This window comes from Magallana gigas, chromosome 4, assembly GCF_963853765.1.
Source record: "Magallana gigas chromosome 4, xbMagGiga1.1, whole genome shotgun sequence".
NCBI lineage: Eukaryota > Metazoa > Mollusca > Bivalvia > Ostreida > Ostreidae > Magallana > Magallana gigas.
This window is the reverse complement of record NC_088856.1, coordinates 20,135,312-20,152,254: the sequence shown is the minus strand read 5'-3', so window position 1 is coordinate 20,152,254 and position 16,943 is coordinate 20,135,312. Positions and strand designations below refer to the sequence as shown.

Genomic DNA, 16,943 nt, shown 5'->3' with positions numbered 1-16,943 from the left:
AACATCTTTGGAAGAGATAGAACTATTGAATAAGTGGTTGGGACCAGAATCAGCGAGATATGCACAAAGCATAAGGACCGCCAGTGTGAATCCGGATATCGCTTTGGCCCGACTACGGGAACGCTTGGAGGACAGATACGGTAGGCCTGAAATGATTGAGGCGGCACTAAAAAACAAACTTTCAGCCTTCCCGAGACTCAGTATTAAAGACAACAAACGATTATACGACCTCGTGGACATTGTGTCAGAAATAGAAGCAGCAAAGGAAATTCCACACCTCTCTTCGCTTTTCGCATACTTTGACTCATCAAGTGGAGTGAACCCCATCGTGTCAAAACTTCCTTACCAAATCCAAGAGAAGTGAACCAGGCATGCAAACAGCTTTAAAGAAAGTCACTACATGACCTTTCCACCCTTCCATGTTTTCTGTAAATTTCTCCGTGACACGGCACGAATGAAAAATGATCCATCCTTTTACTATGACAATGTGATTGAGAACGCCAAAGTTGATGGAAGTCGACGAAAGCCAACAGGTGCATCATCTGTCGCTACAAGGAAAACTGACACAAATGCTTCAAGGCCCATGGACAAGACGGAACACACACAACTGTGTCCCTTACATGAGACTGGCCATTCACTGAACTCTTGTCGTGCCTTCCAGAAGAAAACTGTTCAAGAGAGAAGAGAATTCCTTCGATCAAAGGGAATTTGTTTTAAATGCTGTGAAGAGAAACATCTGGCCAAAGACTGTCAGAAAAGAATGAAGTGTAACATCTGCAAGGAGCCAGGACATGCCACTGCCCTGCATGTCGAGAAACGCGCAAGCGACACTGAAACTGATAGCCAGGTAAAGGCCGTATGTACACAAATTTGCGGAAACGTGCATAAAACTAGCGAATCCTGTGCTAAGACACTCTTGGTCAACATTCACCACGCAAACAACCCAAACAAGGTGCTACGAACGTATGCGATAATTGACGAACAGAGCAATCGATCTTTAGCAAACAGTTGTTTCTTCAACTTCTTTGGCGTGGAAGGTCCGGACGTCCAGTACGAGCTTACCTCATGTTCGGGGCTGTCTACCCAAACTGGAAGGAGACCGGCAGGATTCATTATCTCATCTTTGGACGGAAAATCTAGTCTTCGTCTTCCATCATTGATGGAATGCAACTATATCCCAAACAACCGTGATGAGATTCCGACACCAGAGGTCGCAAGGTCTTACAGACACATGAGGGACATTCAGGAGGAAATACCCCCCTTAGATCAGGACGCAGATATAACATTGCTGGTTGGCAGAGATTTGTTGCCTGCCCACCACATTTTAGACCAAAGACTGGGAGACTCCGACTCTCCATTTGCTCAAAGACTACACCTAGGGTGGGTAGTGATTGGTGAGGTATGCTATGGGGCCTCACATTCTCAGGAATCCTTGTCAGTGTGCAAGACATATACTAGGACCAATGGACGTACGTCTCTCATGGAAACTTGCGAAAATTCATTCCAATTGAAGGAAACAGACATATTTGCGAAGACAAAGCATGACGACTCACCAGGCCTCTCCATAGAGGATAAGAAGTTCGTTGACATCATGGAGCAAGGTTTTGAAAGAGATTCTGAAGGATGTTGGTGTGCACCACTTCCATTTAGAGAAAACAGACGGCTCCTTCCGAGCAATAGAATTCATGCACTTCACAGGGCAAATCTACTTACTAGAGGACTTCAAAAGGACCCAGACAAAAAACGGCATGTCGTGGAATTCATGGGCAAAATCCTGGATAATGGTCATGCTGAGATTGCGCCACCACTTTCTTCTCCAGAGGAGGAACACTGGTACCTGCCTCTTTTTGCAGTTTACCACCCCAAGAAAGGAAGCGTCAGATGCGTGTTTGATTCATCGGCACAGATTCAAGGACTCAGTCTCAACAGCATTCTCTTGACCGGACCAGACTTGGTTAATAGTCTACTTGGAATCCTGTTAAGGTTTCGCCAGTTCCAGGTAGCAGTGACAGCAGACGTAGAACAGATGTTTTACCGTTTTTCTGTTCCAGCATGTCACAGAAACTACTTACGGTTCTTTTGGCACAAAGACAACGATACAGAGAAAGAACTTACAGAGTACAGGATGAAGAGACATGTCTTTGGGAATAGTGCATCCCCAGCGGTAGCTACCTTGGGACTACGCAGAACTGTAAGAAACGCCGATGAAGATGTCAGGCAATTTGTGTGCAGAAACTTTTATGTTGACGATGGGCTTTTATCTGTAGATACAGTCGAAGAAGCGGTCAACTTACTCTCAAAAACACAGAAAACTCTTAAGGAGGAAGGGAACATCAGGCTGCATAAACTTGCCTCCAATGACCCAAAGGTATGTAGTGCATTTCCAACGGATGACCTAGCCAAAGAACTCAAGAATCTGAACCTAGATTTAGATGAAACCCCCCTTCAACGGACCCTTGGTGTGAGCTGGAATGTGTCCACAGACATGTTTACATTCCAAGTGTCGCGTACTCTTCATCCGTATACAAAAAGGGGAGTACTTGCAACTATTAATAGCCTTTATGACCCAATTGGATTCCTTGCACCTGTTATAGTCAAAGGAAAAATGATACTACGGGACTTGATGGCTGAGAAATTGGACTGGGATGACCCTCTCCCTAAGGATCAGTACTCTCTATGGTGTGAGTGGCGAGAGTCATTGCCAGCGTTAGAGGATATAGCAATACCAAGGGCTTATGCGTACATCAATAGTGCAGAAGTCTCGCGCAGAGAACTACACATATTTGCCGATGCATCACAAAAGGCAATTGGTGCAGTTGCGTATATGAAGACTTTCAAGGCAGACGGCATCCTTCATGTGGGATTTGTCCAGGCAAAGGCACAGGTTGCACCTATACATGGGCACACAATTCCACGTCTGGAATTGTGTGCAGCTGTGTTAGCATCTCAACTGAAACTTACGATTTTGAACAACCTAGATGTTGAAATAGCTGCCACGACCCTGTATTCAGATAGCAAGGTAGTACTCGGGTATATCAACAACGAAAGCAGACGATTCTACATATATGTGGGAAATAGAGTAGAAAAAATACGTCAGGCGACATCTTGTCATGAGTGGAATTATTGTCCTACAGATCAGAACCCCGCTGACATTGCCACCAGGTCAATCAAGCCTCAGGACCTTCAAGAAAGCAGATGGTTATGTGGACCCCATTTCCTTAGGAACACAAAAGATGAAAGGTATATTCCCAGTGAATCAGGAAATCCCACTGACAGATTCCCATTGGTTGATGTGGAACAAGATAAGGAGGTGAGACCTATTGTGAAGACCTTGCATACCGCTTGTAAGGATGAAGTATACCACCCCTGGTGTGAGCGATTTAAGAATTTCTCCTCTTGGATCGGACTGGTCAGAGCTATTGCGCGACTGCAGCACCTTGCTCAGTCCTTTAACAAGTCTAGTAGCTGCGTGGGATGGCACTATTGTTCGTTCCCAAAGAGTGCTGAAGCTTACAAAAGAGCAGAAGAATTCATTATCAAGGCAGCCCAGAGAGAATTCTTCCTGGAGGAAGTTGAGAGCCTTATGGAGGGGAGAGAAATTAAGAAAGGAAACGCTATCTTGGCCTTGTCACCGTTTTTAGACTCCCGAAGACTTCTCCGAGTTGGAGGAAGATTGAAGCGTGGAACCAAATCACTTCGACAGATTGAAACTTGCCCTATTTTGATACGGAAAGGAAGTCATTTAGCAAATTTATTAGCTCTACATTGTCATGAACAGGTCTTTCATCAAGGTCGACGCCTTACTGGAGGGAAACTTCACAGCATGGGATTCTGGATTGTAGGAGAGAAAAGGTTAATCAACAGTCTTCTGGGGAAATGTGTCATCTGCAAGAGACTGCGTGGTACATTCTGCTCTCCTAAAATGGCCGAACTTCCTGAAGAGCGTTGAGGTCCTGGACCCCCTTTTACCTACGTCGGAGTAGATGTATTCGGCCCTTGGAGCATAACCGCACGCAAAACCAGAGGAAGTCATGTAACGCAGAAAAGATGGGCTGTACTTTTCACGTGTTTAACCAGCAGGGCGGTCCACATTGAAATCTCGGAGGAACTCAGCACCTCAAGTTTTATCAATGCAATGAGGCGCTTTATCGCCATTCGAGGACCAGTCAAGATCTTCAGATCAGATCGTGGCACCAATTTTATCGGTGGAGTCAAAGAGTTGGGCATGAAGAATGTTGTGACCAAAGATACCTCCATCAAGAACTTCTTAGCGGAAAACGGCTGTGTTTGGATTTTCAACCCACCACATGCTTCCCATTTCGGAGGCGTGTGGGAGCGGATGATCGGAATCGCGCGAAGGATTTTAGATGGGATCTTGCTGAGCAAAAAGTACATCAAAGATCTTACTCATGAAGTGCTTGTTACCCTCATGGCCGAAATCAGCGCTGTCATGAACTCCAGACCAATTGCTGCAATATCCACAGATCCTGATGACCCATCCATATTAGCGCAATCCAGTCTTTTGTCCCAAAAGGTTGGAACACCACCAGATGACATTCCTCAGTTTGGTATCAAAGACATATACAAGTCACAGTGGCAGAGAGTCCAGGTGATGGCTGATGAATTCTGGAAAAAGTGGCAGAAAGAGTACCTGACGGGACTTCAGACCAGAAGAAAGTGGGCGACGGACCAACCTAACCTAAAGACAGGCGACATTGTTCTGTTACGCGAGTACGATTCTGGACGCAACTCATGGCCGACTGCCATGGTCAAACAGACTTTTCCGGGAGCTGATGGAAGAGTGCGAGAAGTGGAGGTCCGTTTGTGTAGAGGAGAGAAAGTGGTCACTTACGTTCGTCCCGTTCATGAACTTGTGCCGTTGATCACTGATTGAATTAACATTTGTACATAAAACTGCTCTTGTGTGTTTTCATTTTTCGAGTTTGATGAATAAGAATGATTATTTTCTCATCACCTTATATGAAATGCCTTGTTAGTTGTCAGTTTGTTTTGAATTATTTCATTGAGGTGATTTTTTGTAAAATCAGGAGGGGAGTGTAGTGTCCCGGAATTATTCTTTCCGGATTTGTTGGTTTTTACTTTTCATTTATTGACTGTATTCCGGGTGATCTAAGGCATCAGTGCCAACCTCGTGGATTCCAGAACCCAGCATATTTTACTGTCTTTAAAGCCACCTATGAAGTAAGTTTTGTGCCTTTTCATTTATTACGATGCATAACACTCGTTTCCTACTCATATATAATTTTTAACTGTCATATAGAGTCATCGAGCATTTGGCGCGTTTTTACCTGCCTTTGTTTTGGTCGTTAATTTTGCATGCAACAATTGATAGATACTTGCATTTTTAATACATTTATAAACATGATAGGGATAAACTATTTTAATGTCCGTTTATGAATTCATGGAAATGCTTTCGATCGAATAGCTCTTTGAGATTTGTTAAAATTCAAAACTATGGAAGCCCATATTTTTATTGTGTATGTTTTATATTGAGATACTGTTTATATTTTGTATTGTTTGTTTGTAGTTTTTCACCCTCTCCGGGGGTTTGGATGCAATAAAACCTTGAACATTGCACAATCGTCTAATAGTTACATCGACGTCAACTTGATATACAAACAGCTAACGCAAAATTACAGGGAAGTTTATCAGAGATAGAATATATAAACACAGAAAGATTTTTTAACAATAATCATTCATCACATGAAGTTTTTATTGTTTCTTTGATATTTTCTTTAAGTATATGATATAAAAATCACAACGTGGCAATTTTTATATCGCATCATACATGTATATTAGCCCGAGGTTGCTGTATATCAGCCCGAGAGCTGTCAGTCTCTCTCTCTCTCTCTCTCTCTCTCTCTCTCTCTCTCTCTCTCTCTCTCTCTCTCTCTCTCTCTATATATATATATATATCGCGGAGGGCACAGGGCGGAAAAGGGTATATATTCTATAAGTATACATGTTTTTATTACCGAGTATATTTTTTTGCGTGTACATGTACAATAAATGCAAGTAGTCTAGGGACTAGATCGCGCATCACGATCATGTTACATCGCGCATCTGAGCAACAATTGTCATAACTTTGGCTAATGATTTTTGAATTTCTAACATGTCTATATATCATTTTGAATTTTTATTACCAATTATGATTACAGGTATGTCTTTTGCGAGTACAATAAAAGCCAACGCATCGCTTACATTAGCAACAAAGAACGTCATGGAGTACATGTAAACTAGAAAAATAGATGCATCTTGACAACTAAGTAGATGAAATATTGTTAAAAAAAAATTTTCAATATTTTTTTTAATTTTAAGCTTTGATCCCTTCTCAGGGTTTGTACATGTAGATCGTTCAACAATTAGAATATAAACATATATCAGGATAATCCGATATTAATGATTAAAACCTGAAAACTGCAGTTCTTGGAAATTTTTTGGATTTTTTTTTACCACCCCAGAGAACCTAGTAAATGCATTTCGCATTTAATCAAAGTACATGCCATGTTTTTTTTTTATTTTATCAGGTAAAATTGCTTTTGTCGTGAATATGTAATTTTTATTTTCCTTTTTTCAACATTGAGTAAATATTTTACTTTATGTATGTATACATTCTCAAAAATACCATTTTAGAGAATATACACTATCGGAGGATCATTCCAGTCAATAAAAATGAATTCATTGTGCACGTGTTTAAAAGTACTAGGTTTTTCAACCAAACCTTGAACACTTTTTTTCAAATTTCTTTTTTAAGAGCGTTAACGTTGTCCCAAAAGTGCGTGGTTTTTTTTTGTTTTTTTTTTTACAAATTGTGCTTTGTACGTGTTATAATTGGAAGCTCAGGCCCCGGTGAAAAGCCAATCGTGTGCCATTTGAATATATGTTTAAGTATACCGTACTTAACCTTTTATGGTGCATTTGTAAATATAACTGTAACTGTAAGCAACAAATCAAAATATAATTTTAACAATAATGAAAATGAAGTTAATTGTTACATTAAAACACAATCTGCATATCAGAAATATGGAATTATATGTTGGTCAATAAATACAGGATACATATACATTTATAACATCAAAGAAATCTTCCCAAGTCATAAGTTTTTAATCCGCAATTGTCCTCAAAAAGATTTTCTTAAGTTAGGTATTTCTGATCTGCACATTATTTCCTAAAAAAAAAAACATCAATCTCAAAAATCATTTTTTTTCCAGTTTGATGAAAGAAGAGTGGACCGAACACCCTTGGCTAGGGAAGTTGTGTCAAATAGTGTACTGCTTCGGGTTACTCAACCAGTGATTGGCCACAATCTTGAGGTCATAAACACGCGAATTTTTGTTTAGCCCTGTAATCTTGGAGATTCTTTAAGTCAGTCGTTACATTGATTCATGTGTTCTTTGTATCTACCATTATGACTCTCTTCCCATTACAGTAATAAATTATATCCAACATATGCACTGAAGTTTACAAACAAAACATAGCGAAAATATAGATAAGTGAACTTATAGAACTCCATTTTTCCGCTAGAGTCACCTCTCGTTTTGTATCAACACCGGGAAACACCCTCCCTCTCTCTCTCTCTCTCTCTCTCTCTCTCTCTCTCTCTCTCTCTCTCTCTCTCTCTGGGGAGGGGGGTAATTGAGGGTTACATGTAGTACGTTTTGATTAATGTTAATAACTGTTAATAACACATTGCTAGCTTGTTGGTGTACGGCTGGCAATAATTAAACTGTTTTTAGAATTCATTCGGCTTAAGTCAAAATTTAAAACGTTAGTTAATAAAAGAAAATTGATTTGATAGAAAACAAGAGGCCCAGGGGCCACATCGCTGACCTGAGCAACAATTGCCTTAATTCTGATCAAATTAGCATTACAGTATCAAAATATCTTGACAATTAAGTACAGTAGATCTTACTTAAAAAAATTGAAAATCTGCCAATTTTTATCCACTTTTATTTTTGGTAAATACCAAACCCCTTTTGTTGTTGTACCTGTAAGAAGATTTTTCTCTATTTGTATATACCCCCCCCCCCCCCCATTTTCGTGGCCCCACTTTTCTCTAGGGAATCATGGTTTCATCCAACTTAAATCTACATAACCTGTGCTTTCACACTAAGTACTGAGTTTTGGACCGAAAACTTTCCCAGAATATCTTTAAAGATTTTCTCTATATAATCCTATATAAAATTTCAAACCGGCATCCCAGCACCTCCCTACCACTAGGGACTGTGATTTGCAAACTTGAATTTACACTACCCGAGGATGCCTCTACACACGTTTAAGCTTTTCTGGCCAAATAATCTTTAAAAAGAAGATTTTTAAGGATTGTCTCTATATATTCCTATGTAAAAATTCATCCCCCATTGTGGCCTCACCCTACCCCTGGACTATTATTAAACAAACTTGAATCTAAACGATTTGGGGATGCTTCCACTCAAATTTGGGCTTTCCTGGCCTAATAGTTTTGAGAAGATTTTTAAAGATTTTCTCTATATATAAAAATTTATCCCCCATTGTGGCCCCACCCTATCCCCGGGGACCATGATTTGAACAAACTTGAATCTACACTAATTGAGAATGCTTCCACTCAAATTTGAGCTTTCCTGGCCTAATAGTTTTTAAGAAGAAGATTTTTAAAGATTTTCTCTATATATTCCTAAGTAAAACTTGATCCCCCTCTTGTGGCCCCACCCTACCCCCGTTGGCCTTCATTTGAACAAACTTGAATCCCCTTCTCCTAGTGGTGCTTTGTGCTAAATTTGGTTGAAATCTGCCCAGTGGTTCTTGAGAAGAAGATGAAAATGTGAAAAGTTTACAACGACGACGACGACAACGCCGAAGACGACGACAACGACAGACAACAGACAAATTGTGATCAGAAAAGCTCACTTGAGCCTTTGGCTCAGGTGAGCTAAAAAGTATCATTTTTATGATAAGAAAAAGGTAGGTTGATAAAAGCTTGTAATGTTTATCTTGTTTGTATAAGTGGCATGTATTTTATCAATACACCAAATATCAGTACAAAAAAATCTTGTAATTCAGACTCACCAGACAAATCACAAACTGTCGACAAAAATATTAAAATAGATTAACTTTAAAATGATTAGAAATGTATATGTACTGAGAGTCGGGTAAATCCAGTAATTCCGTCCTGGTTTGTTTAATTCCTCATAAAAGCGGTTTGAAAATAGTAAGTTTAACTTAAAAAAGAAATGTTCATTATTGCAGATTTAAAACCAAAAAAAAATCTTCCGTTTTTGCCAAATGTTTTCGATTTTAATGAAGTATCCTTTTAAAAAGTAAGAAATTTTTAAAATAAAAAAATCTTTTGTTTGAAAGTTCAAGATAAAAATGATGCACGAAGACCTGACATCTAATTGAACTCAAACATGTATATAGTACATGTACTCGTGTATTAAGAGCTCCAGTTTTTGCATATATTTATTTTCTAAATTCATTTTTGCCGCTAAAATGAGTACGACATCCCAAATATGAAAGGATGAAATATCCGTGTGTTTATACGGATCTATAAGGAACAAGTCTATTTTCAACCAAACGTTTTTTTTCTACCCGAGGCTTTGAAAGGAGAGAGAGAGAGAGAGAGAGAGAGAGAGAGAGAGAGAGAGAGAGAGAGAGAGAGAGAGAGAGAGAGAGAGAGAGAGAAAGAGAGAGATTAAAAATATATAATAGCTTCGCATTTTATATCCAATATAATTCATAAAAAGGGGATTTTTTTTCAAATTTAATTTACGAGTATGAGATAATTATGTTTGTTTTAGGAATCATGCAAAACAAAAATAATCATTTATTCAAACCATAATTAACACAGCGTTATTTCGACAAGTAATCGACAAAAAGCAGACTTCTCTGTTAGTTGTGTTGTGATTTAACAACACAGATCATTTCTTTGTTACCCTTCACACATTTGTTAAAAAAAACCCTTTAGCATGTGATAGAAGGCGCTTAATTAAGTTAACTGCAAATTTGTAACCATGTTTTTCGCCAACAATTTGAATAACACTTGCAGGAAAAATACGAATATATTCAATAATGATACATAATGTGTTGACATCATCGTCCCTAAAGCAGTCCAAAAGATTGTTTTCTGGTATAAAGTAATGTGGAAGAAATCTCTCTTTTAAGCAAGTCACCAAGGAATCCAATACGTACAATACGCAACCACTGAAATTTTTCGCCCAGGCCGTAGGTGGAATTTCTTCGCATGTCATAAGGAAAACGGACTTTAAATGCTTTGTTTTGAAAGGTAAATGATGTACAATGTTATCTAGCATAATCTTTAGAACATAGAAACCGTGCCTTTGTGCATTCGTCAGACTCTTAGAGATAATGCATCCTGCCATAGAAAAATCAAATTTCCATTCAATTTCTGGACTAATACTTTTTGGGTGAGATTTTGGAATCAAGGTGCAACCTGCCTCAACGATAGAACTAATCACATTATGGGAAGGAAATCCTGATTGTCTTTCCTTTTTCCAACGATGATACAATGGAAACGTGAAACAGCGCACTCCAGTACATTGAATTTGATATGGAAGCCCCATATTGATTTGCGAATGTAACCTGTCCGGAACTGCAATTTGTTTTTAGAATAAATTTGAACCAAGTCTTACAACGGAGTCATTATTGTTAACTAAGTCGGAGGAAGGGAGTTTCAATCTACAATATCCAGGAAGTGTTTCTGAACAGTCGACATATAAATGACCTGGCATTGGTTCCCAAGTTTGCATTTCCCTTTCATAATTCACTTCTTTTTTTAAGCTTAGAACAACTATTCTTGGAATTTTAGAACTAATTCTCATTTTCATCGAGTCATTTGATTTCTGTTTCCACGAAATATCTCGCATAAAAATTTCTGTTTCGTCTTGAAACGAACCCAAGAAATGGTAAAAAACTCCTTTTCGTTGGAACAGATGTCCCTCAACAAAACTTCTTTTAAAAACCATTTCAACTGGAAGAATATGTTGCATGATGAATGTCAAATGAGGAAGAGGTATTCCCGAGACAGGGTCAACGTGCTGCTGATCTCCAATTAACCGTCTTTGAGATTCTACAAATAAAGTTTCATAACCGCTAGATATGGCTGCTAAACAATGCAAAATGATAAAAATGTTTTCCTTTGAATACAAAAATTCCCATTTTAAAAATTGTTTTTTAAAAAACAATGTATATTTAAAACACAACTTGCCTTCTTTATTGCGAAACAGTACATCGCTTTCAGTGCACGACATAAAAATTGACTCAACATGATTATCTTTTGTCAGCCTTTGTTTCTTTACATTTCCGTTTATATGAATACACTGTAGAACATATTGGGCTGAATCTGCTAGACATGAATCGGCAAAACACCCTTGGGACAAAAAAGCAAATTTTTTGTCAACCATTTTTGATCTCTCTTCGGTAGAATATTTAGAACAAGTAACTAGCATCCGGTATATCTGTGACTCTAAAATATAAATATCATGTAATTTATTTCATTTCAGACTGAAAGAGTAATGATGAAATAAACTAGAAAGGTAAAGAGTTTAATGAAAAGTAATGCTATATACTATATGGTAATTCCATTTTCCATGTCATTGAGCGGAGACTAAAATAATGAAATTCCCCAACATGACCAAGACAAATATGAAATTTTGTCGACGTTTCCATGGCCATCTCAGTTACGATTTCAGTACGTCTAACATCGTTGTTAATAACATTTAATACTGTGATGTGCAAAAGAAAGACGTCAGCCAAAGCTTGAAGAATGATGTGGTCCCCCCGTTCTCCTGTTTTGTTCATTCTTTCGAGGTAGTCTTCCCACGATTCTCCTGATAAAAATAATGATGTATGAACTCCATATTTGGCAGGGTTCGCTCTTAAATGCCTGAAACAGAACATTGTGCAAGATCGTAGATAGTATCATGGTCAAATATAAATAAATGACATTTTTATAGCAGGAAATGAGAAAGACATTTTAAAACGCACGTTATCGTGTAAATTTTAGTCTGTCGACAATAATTTGTTAAGTTCACTCTTGTAAAGTGTATATCATAAATACCCGAGGTTGCTTTCATAATACAAGTAAGTTTAACTATTTTTGTGACTTACAAATGTGTACTAAAATTTATTCAACGCAAAAAACCCCCCAAAAAACAACATTATCATTAACATAAAGGGACATAAAATTACATGTACCTGTTTGGAAATATTAACCTACGCGTCATCATCAGCATTGTTTAATAATTCTTACTACGTATAGTCCTTGATACGTTTTACTATCCCTTTTGAACGGTGAGCGCACCCTGAGCGAACGGTAAGCGCACGTATAACTGAATTTGGTGAGCGGTTATGAGCGCAAACGTTAGCACAAAGTGAACGGTGAATGATACGTAAACGCTATATGAACGCATGATGAACGATTTTAGGAGTGTCTAGGGAGTTTTGTTTTTATAAAGCTTGCATTGTATTTCTTCGGTAGTCAGAAGAAAATAACAAATAAACAATCTGATGTTTATATTGTTATCAGCCTAAACATAATATTATCCTTGTCGTACTATCGGTTAAAATTTGACACATAAACTGTACTGACTGACCTCCCGTACTTTTACAGCGTACATATGAAGAGTACCAGTATTGTGCATTTTATTTAAATTATACGTTACTTTAATTTTTTTATTCATTTCCTGCTTCAAAAACTGGGCACTATGAGAGAAAAGAAGAAATAAATCATAAAAACGTGTAGATGTTGATAATAAAACGGCATTAACCTAGAAACCACAGGGGGGTTTGTGTAATTGCGGATTTTCTCAAGAATATGTACTTTAATGTTTACGAATTAAATTCTAATAAAAATGATGTTTCTGATGTGAATGTAAGTTTCCTTTGACCTTTACGCACGCGTTCTTATCTAAATTTTTTTTCGTGTAAGTCTCAAAAAGTCACTTTACAATGGCGTTCTGAATGAAAAGGGACTAACCGATAAGTGAACACTGAACGAAGATGATCGCAAGGTGAACTCTTTGTAAACGCACAGTAAGCGCGCGTCGACTGCTTTTATGAACGGTAAGCGGATAGCGCAAGTCAACGCATGGAGGAACAATGGAACAGAAGAATGTTTCAGGGACTGTACATTTAAGTGCCAGGAAATCATACATCAAATATACAGGGTAAACCTATTAGTTAGAGGGAATAGGATTTACCCTCCGATTTGTAACGGAAGGTTGCCAACAAATCTAATTTGTTTGTATTTGCATACCAAACATCTAGTTGACTTTGTGAAACGAAACGCATTTATACAGAAGAGAAAATGATTTTAGGTTTGAAATGACATTCAATTAATTCAAATTAATATTCCATGACAAATTTAATTATAACAGAATAAAATCCTAAAGAGAAGAACACTTGTTTTTCACTTGAAATTATTTCGGGTATAAATGGTCTCTTGTCTTTTAATGTTGAACAATGTTGAACAAAAATTTATATCAATGTATAATGGGTTTTTGGTAAATAAATGAAATGACTTCATATACATTTTCTTTTTTGTTTCTTATCTAAATTTTATTATTTTAACTTAAGACATGTTATTTATACGACTTACGTTTAATTAAATTGAATATTATTGTATGGGCGATTCTTATCTAACACATAAAAATGTGTAATTTATTTGTTCCGAACATATATTTACTGATTACCTAACAGTTTTTCAATGTATAAATAAATGATCTAAAAGACGAGTTACTGTTTGAGGATAATCACATTTTGGAAGCATTAGCAATAATGTAAACATTGATAAGTTAGACAATAAATCCAAGTATTGTAATGAAAGCTTTTCTTACTTTATTGCCGTCTTACGTAGCGACACCTCAGTATGTCCAGGACATCCATTGACCATAAATTGGTCTGCTACAGCACGAAAGAGACAGTTACCATCACCATACACGTCTTTAATCTCAAAGTTGTTTTCTTTGGCAAACTTTTGCGCTGGTGATGTTATCCAGTGAGATATATCTTCATCTTCATCTTGAAAATAGAAACTTTAACATTTAATATTCTTCATATATATTAATATTATGTTCATTTAATTCTGAAGAGCAAAAAATTTTCATTTATTATGTAATTATGTCAAATCATGATATTTATTTAAACGCTAGCCTATAAATCTGAAAAAAAGTCTTGTTTGATTTGACTTACATTTTTGAAAATCTTCATCTGCATGTCTACTGTGTTTTGGATGGTGTCTACGGCATTTCGAACAAAACACGTCTTCAAATCTTTTCTTTCTTACACTTTCCCAACACTCATCCTCACTGTCAAAATAATCGGTTTCGTCAGTATCTTCCGAGTCATCACCTGGCTCCAAAGTGAAGTTGTTTAAATCCGCCTTATCCACTTTTTCACATGATCGATATTGTTGTTAAAACTATTTTCTTCGGAAACGGCTCTGTCTTGATTGCTATTAGATGGGGTATTTGTTTCAGTCAAACAATTGTTGAAAACAATTGAATCTTTGTTGTCTTCGATTGTATAGTAATTTCTCCTTTTTTCCAAAACTCGTTAGGTGCGGCTCTTTGGTTCACTTTTTCAATCAACTGAGTGACATTAGTCAGTGACATCTCTGAAAACTATCCTGCATCAATGGTGTCTTCGCAATATTCTAAAAAATACGTGGGGAAAATGTGAGAAAAGTCATTTCCCGTTACTTGCACAATCGTATTTTCAGTTACACGAGGACGGAAATTTGCACGGATGCACGAGAAAATGTAATTCTTTTTAAAAATAGAATTATAATTTATGAAATGACTATCATACAATATTATATTTTCTTTAAAGGTCTTACGCCCTAACGAGAACTTCTGCATCATTCCACTATAGCTACTTACGCTTGCAAAACGTCAATATGTTAATGAGAAAATAAAGTTGTACATTTTTTTTTTATTCATTTATTTAATTTTTTTTTTGCTACAGAAATATTGTTTTTGATATAGTAACACATATATAAACCATTTGATAAAATGAAGGAATGTCATTGTCTAAGTTTGAGAGGTTGCGATTTCAAAAGTGTGCAGATACGTATACATGTACTAGGGGGGTCACCTAGATTCTTCGCGTATTACGTCTGAATCATCAGTTTTTGTGGCGACCAGGTTTCTACGCGTTCTCTAAACCGGTGGAGTGTCGTATACAAGAAAGTACAAACTGTTACAACAAAAATAATCTAACTGATTAGTGAATATATTTTTGTGATACATTATAAAGATTTATTTTCAAACTTCATTTGTTAGCAAACTGATAGGAAATTAATCATTTTTTTGAGTTAATTAAGTAAATTCATGTCACAAAACAACGTCAAAATTTACGTACCCGTTTAAACCCCAAAGTAACCAAATCTCAACTGATAAATTACAAAAACGTTTACGTGTTCGTGCAGTTATCACAAATGTATGCATACCCGTAACCGTTTTATATCTTTACCTCTCTATAATGTACCTTTTGACAATTTAGCGATTTATATTAAATAAAAGAAGAAACAATATTTAATAAGAAGCCATATATAATGTAAACGTTATGCAGAGAATTACTTCAATGCACTTAATCGTAAAATGATTTCTCCTACTGCAGGTATTGTTTGTGAAACAAATTAATGCTGCCTGCATCTGCATATATCTTTAGCAAATATATTTTGTATTTTAAGAAACAAACTTTAATGAACAATAGTGGATTATTTGTCATTATCACCCAATGAAACACCGTACGTTTGTAGTATTTAAATCTTAAATTGACCATTTAGCTCACCTGAGCTGAAGATTCTGATTACATTTTGTCTGTCGTCCGTCTGTCTGTCCGTCCGTCCCTCTGTCCGTCCGTCCGTCTGTGAACTTTTCACATATCCAACTTCTTCTAAAGAATTACTGGGCCAATTTTAACCACAAAGCATCCTTAGACTACGGGAATTCAAAGTTGTGAAAATAAGAACCACGTTCTTATACAAGGGGAGATAATTTGGAATTATTAAAAAATATCATTATAGTGCTCCAAACGAATCAAAGTAAATAAATTGAGCTTATTCCTGAAATAAACTTATTTGATTTGCATCAGCAACCTTAGCCATATGCACAGTCATACATTACAAACAGGGGACCTATGTGCCACATCACTCACCTGAGCAGTAATACCATAACCCTGATCAAAGTTGCTTTACAGTATAAAATACAACATATCTTGTTAATTTAGAACATTTTTTTTCCTTTTTATTTCAACATTTTCCACTATCCATATATATGTTAACCACCGAAACCTTTCTTGTTACATTTCTTTCCGAAAGGAGAATATTAAAGATCATTATTTATTATTATCTATGTAAAAATTAAACCCCACCCTTGTTATGACCCTACCTTAAAACTAAAGATTATGATTTAAACGAACCTGAATCTACTCTACCTGAGAATGCGTCCAAACAAATTTCAGCTTTTCTGGCCAATTAAGTGTTAAAGAGAAGACTTTTACATATTTTCGTCTATTTATTCCTATGTTAGAATTCAATCTTATTATGGCTCTTCCTTATTCATGGGATCATAATTTGAACATACACAAAGAAGATACCCCGATTTCAGAAGCAGACCCTGAGGGCAGACCATGGGTGTGGTCTAACAATCAGACCTGTCAACAGGATATCGCTTTAAGCAATCAGAGTATCGCATACTAGTAACCATACCTCTGGTTAACTGGTAACGGTTTTGACAATGAGAGCACCAACCAATCAGAACTCTAATTGACAACTCATTTGCAATCTAATCATCATGCAGGGGAAATCGGTGTTTATGACTAATATTGTAACAATTATAAATAATGTAGGTCTGAAATTTAAATTTTTACGTACAGTGTGCATTTAAAATTATGTGCGTGGTGGGTTTTCATAAATACTCGAA

The 16,943-nt window shown here is 36.8% G+C and overlaps 3 protein-coding genes across 3 annotated transcripts; 2 read left to right on the top strand and 1 right to left on the bottom strand.

Moving 5' to 3' along the window:
• Positions 1-454: 454 nt before the first annotated feature.
• On the top strand, positions 455-3,949 carry LOC117683114 (uncharacterized). The gene has a single exon (XM_066083266.1). The coding sequence runs from the start codon at positions 455-457 to the stop codon at positions 3,947-3,949; it is 3,495 nt and encodes a 1,164-aa protein (XP_065939338.1).
• A 186-nt stretch (positions 3,950-4,135) lies between these two features.
• On the top strand, positions 4,136-4,894 carry LOC136275018 (uncharacterized). The gene has a single exon (XM_066083265.1). The coding sequence runs from the start codon at positions 4,136-4,138 to the stop codon at positions 4,892-4,894; it is 759 nt and encodes a 252-aa protein (XP_065939337.1).
• Positions 4,895-9,959: 5,065 nt separating this feature from the next.
• LOC117682965 (uncharacterized) lies at positions 9,960-14,825 on the bottom strand. Its single transcript, XM_066081607.1, has 5 exons — positions 14,209-14,825; positions 13,854-14,037; positions 11,586-11,902; positions 11,225-11,482; positions 9,960-11,086 (listed from the first exon to the last, which is right to left on the bottom strand). The coding sequence occupies exons 2-5, from the start codon at positions 13,907-13,909 to the stop codon at positions 10,623-10,625; spliced, it is 1,095 nt and encodes a 364-aa protein (XP_065937679.1). The 5' UTR covers positions 13,910-14,037; positions 14,209-14,825; the 3' UTR covers positions 9,960-10,622.
• Positions 14,826-16,943: the final 2,118 nt, after the last annotated feature.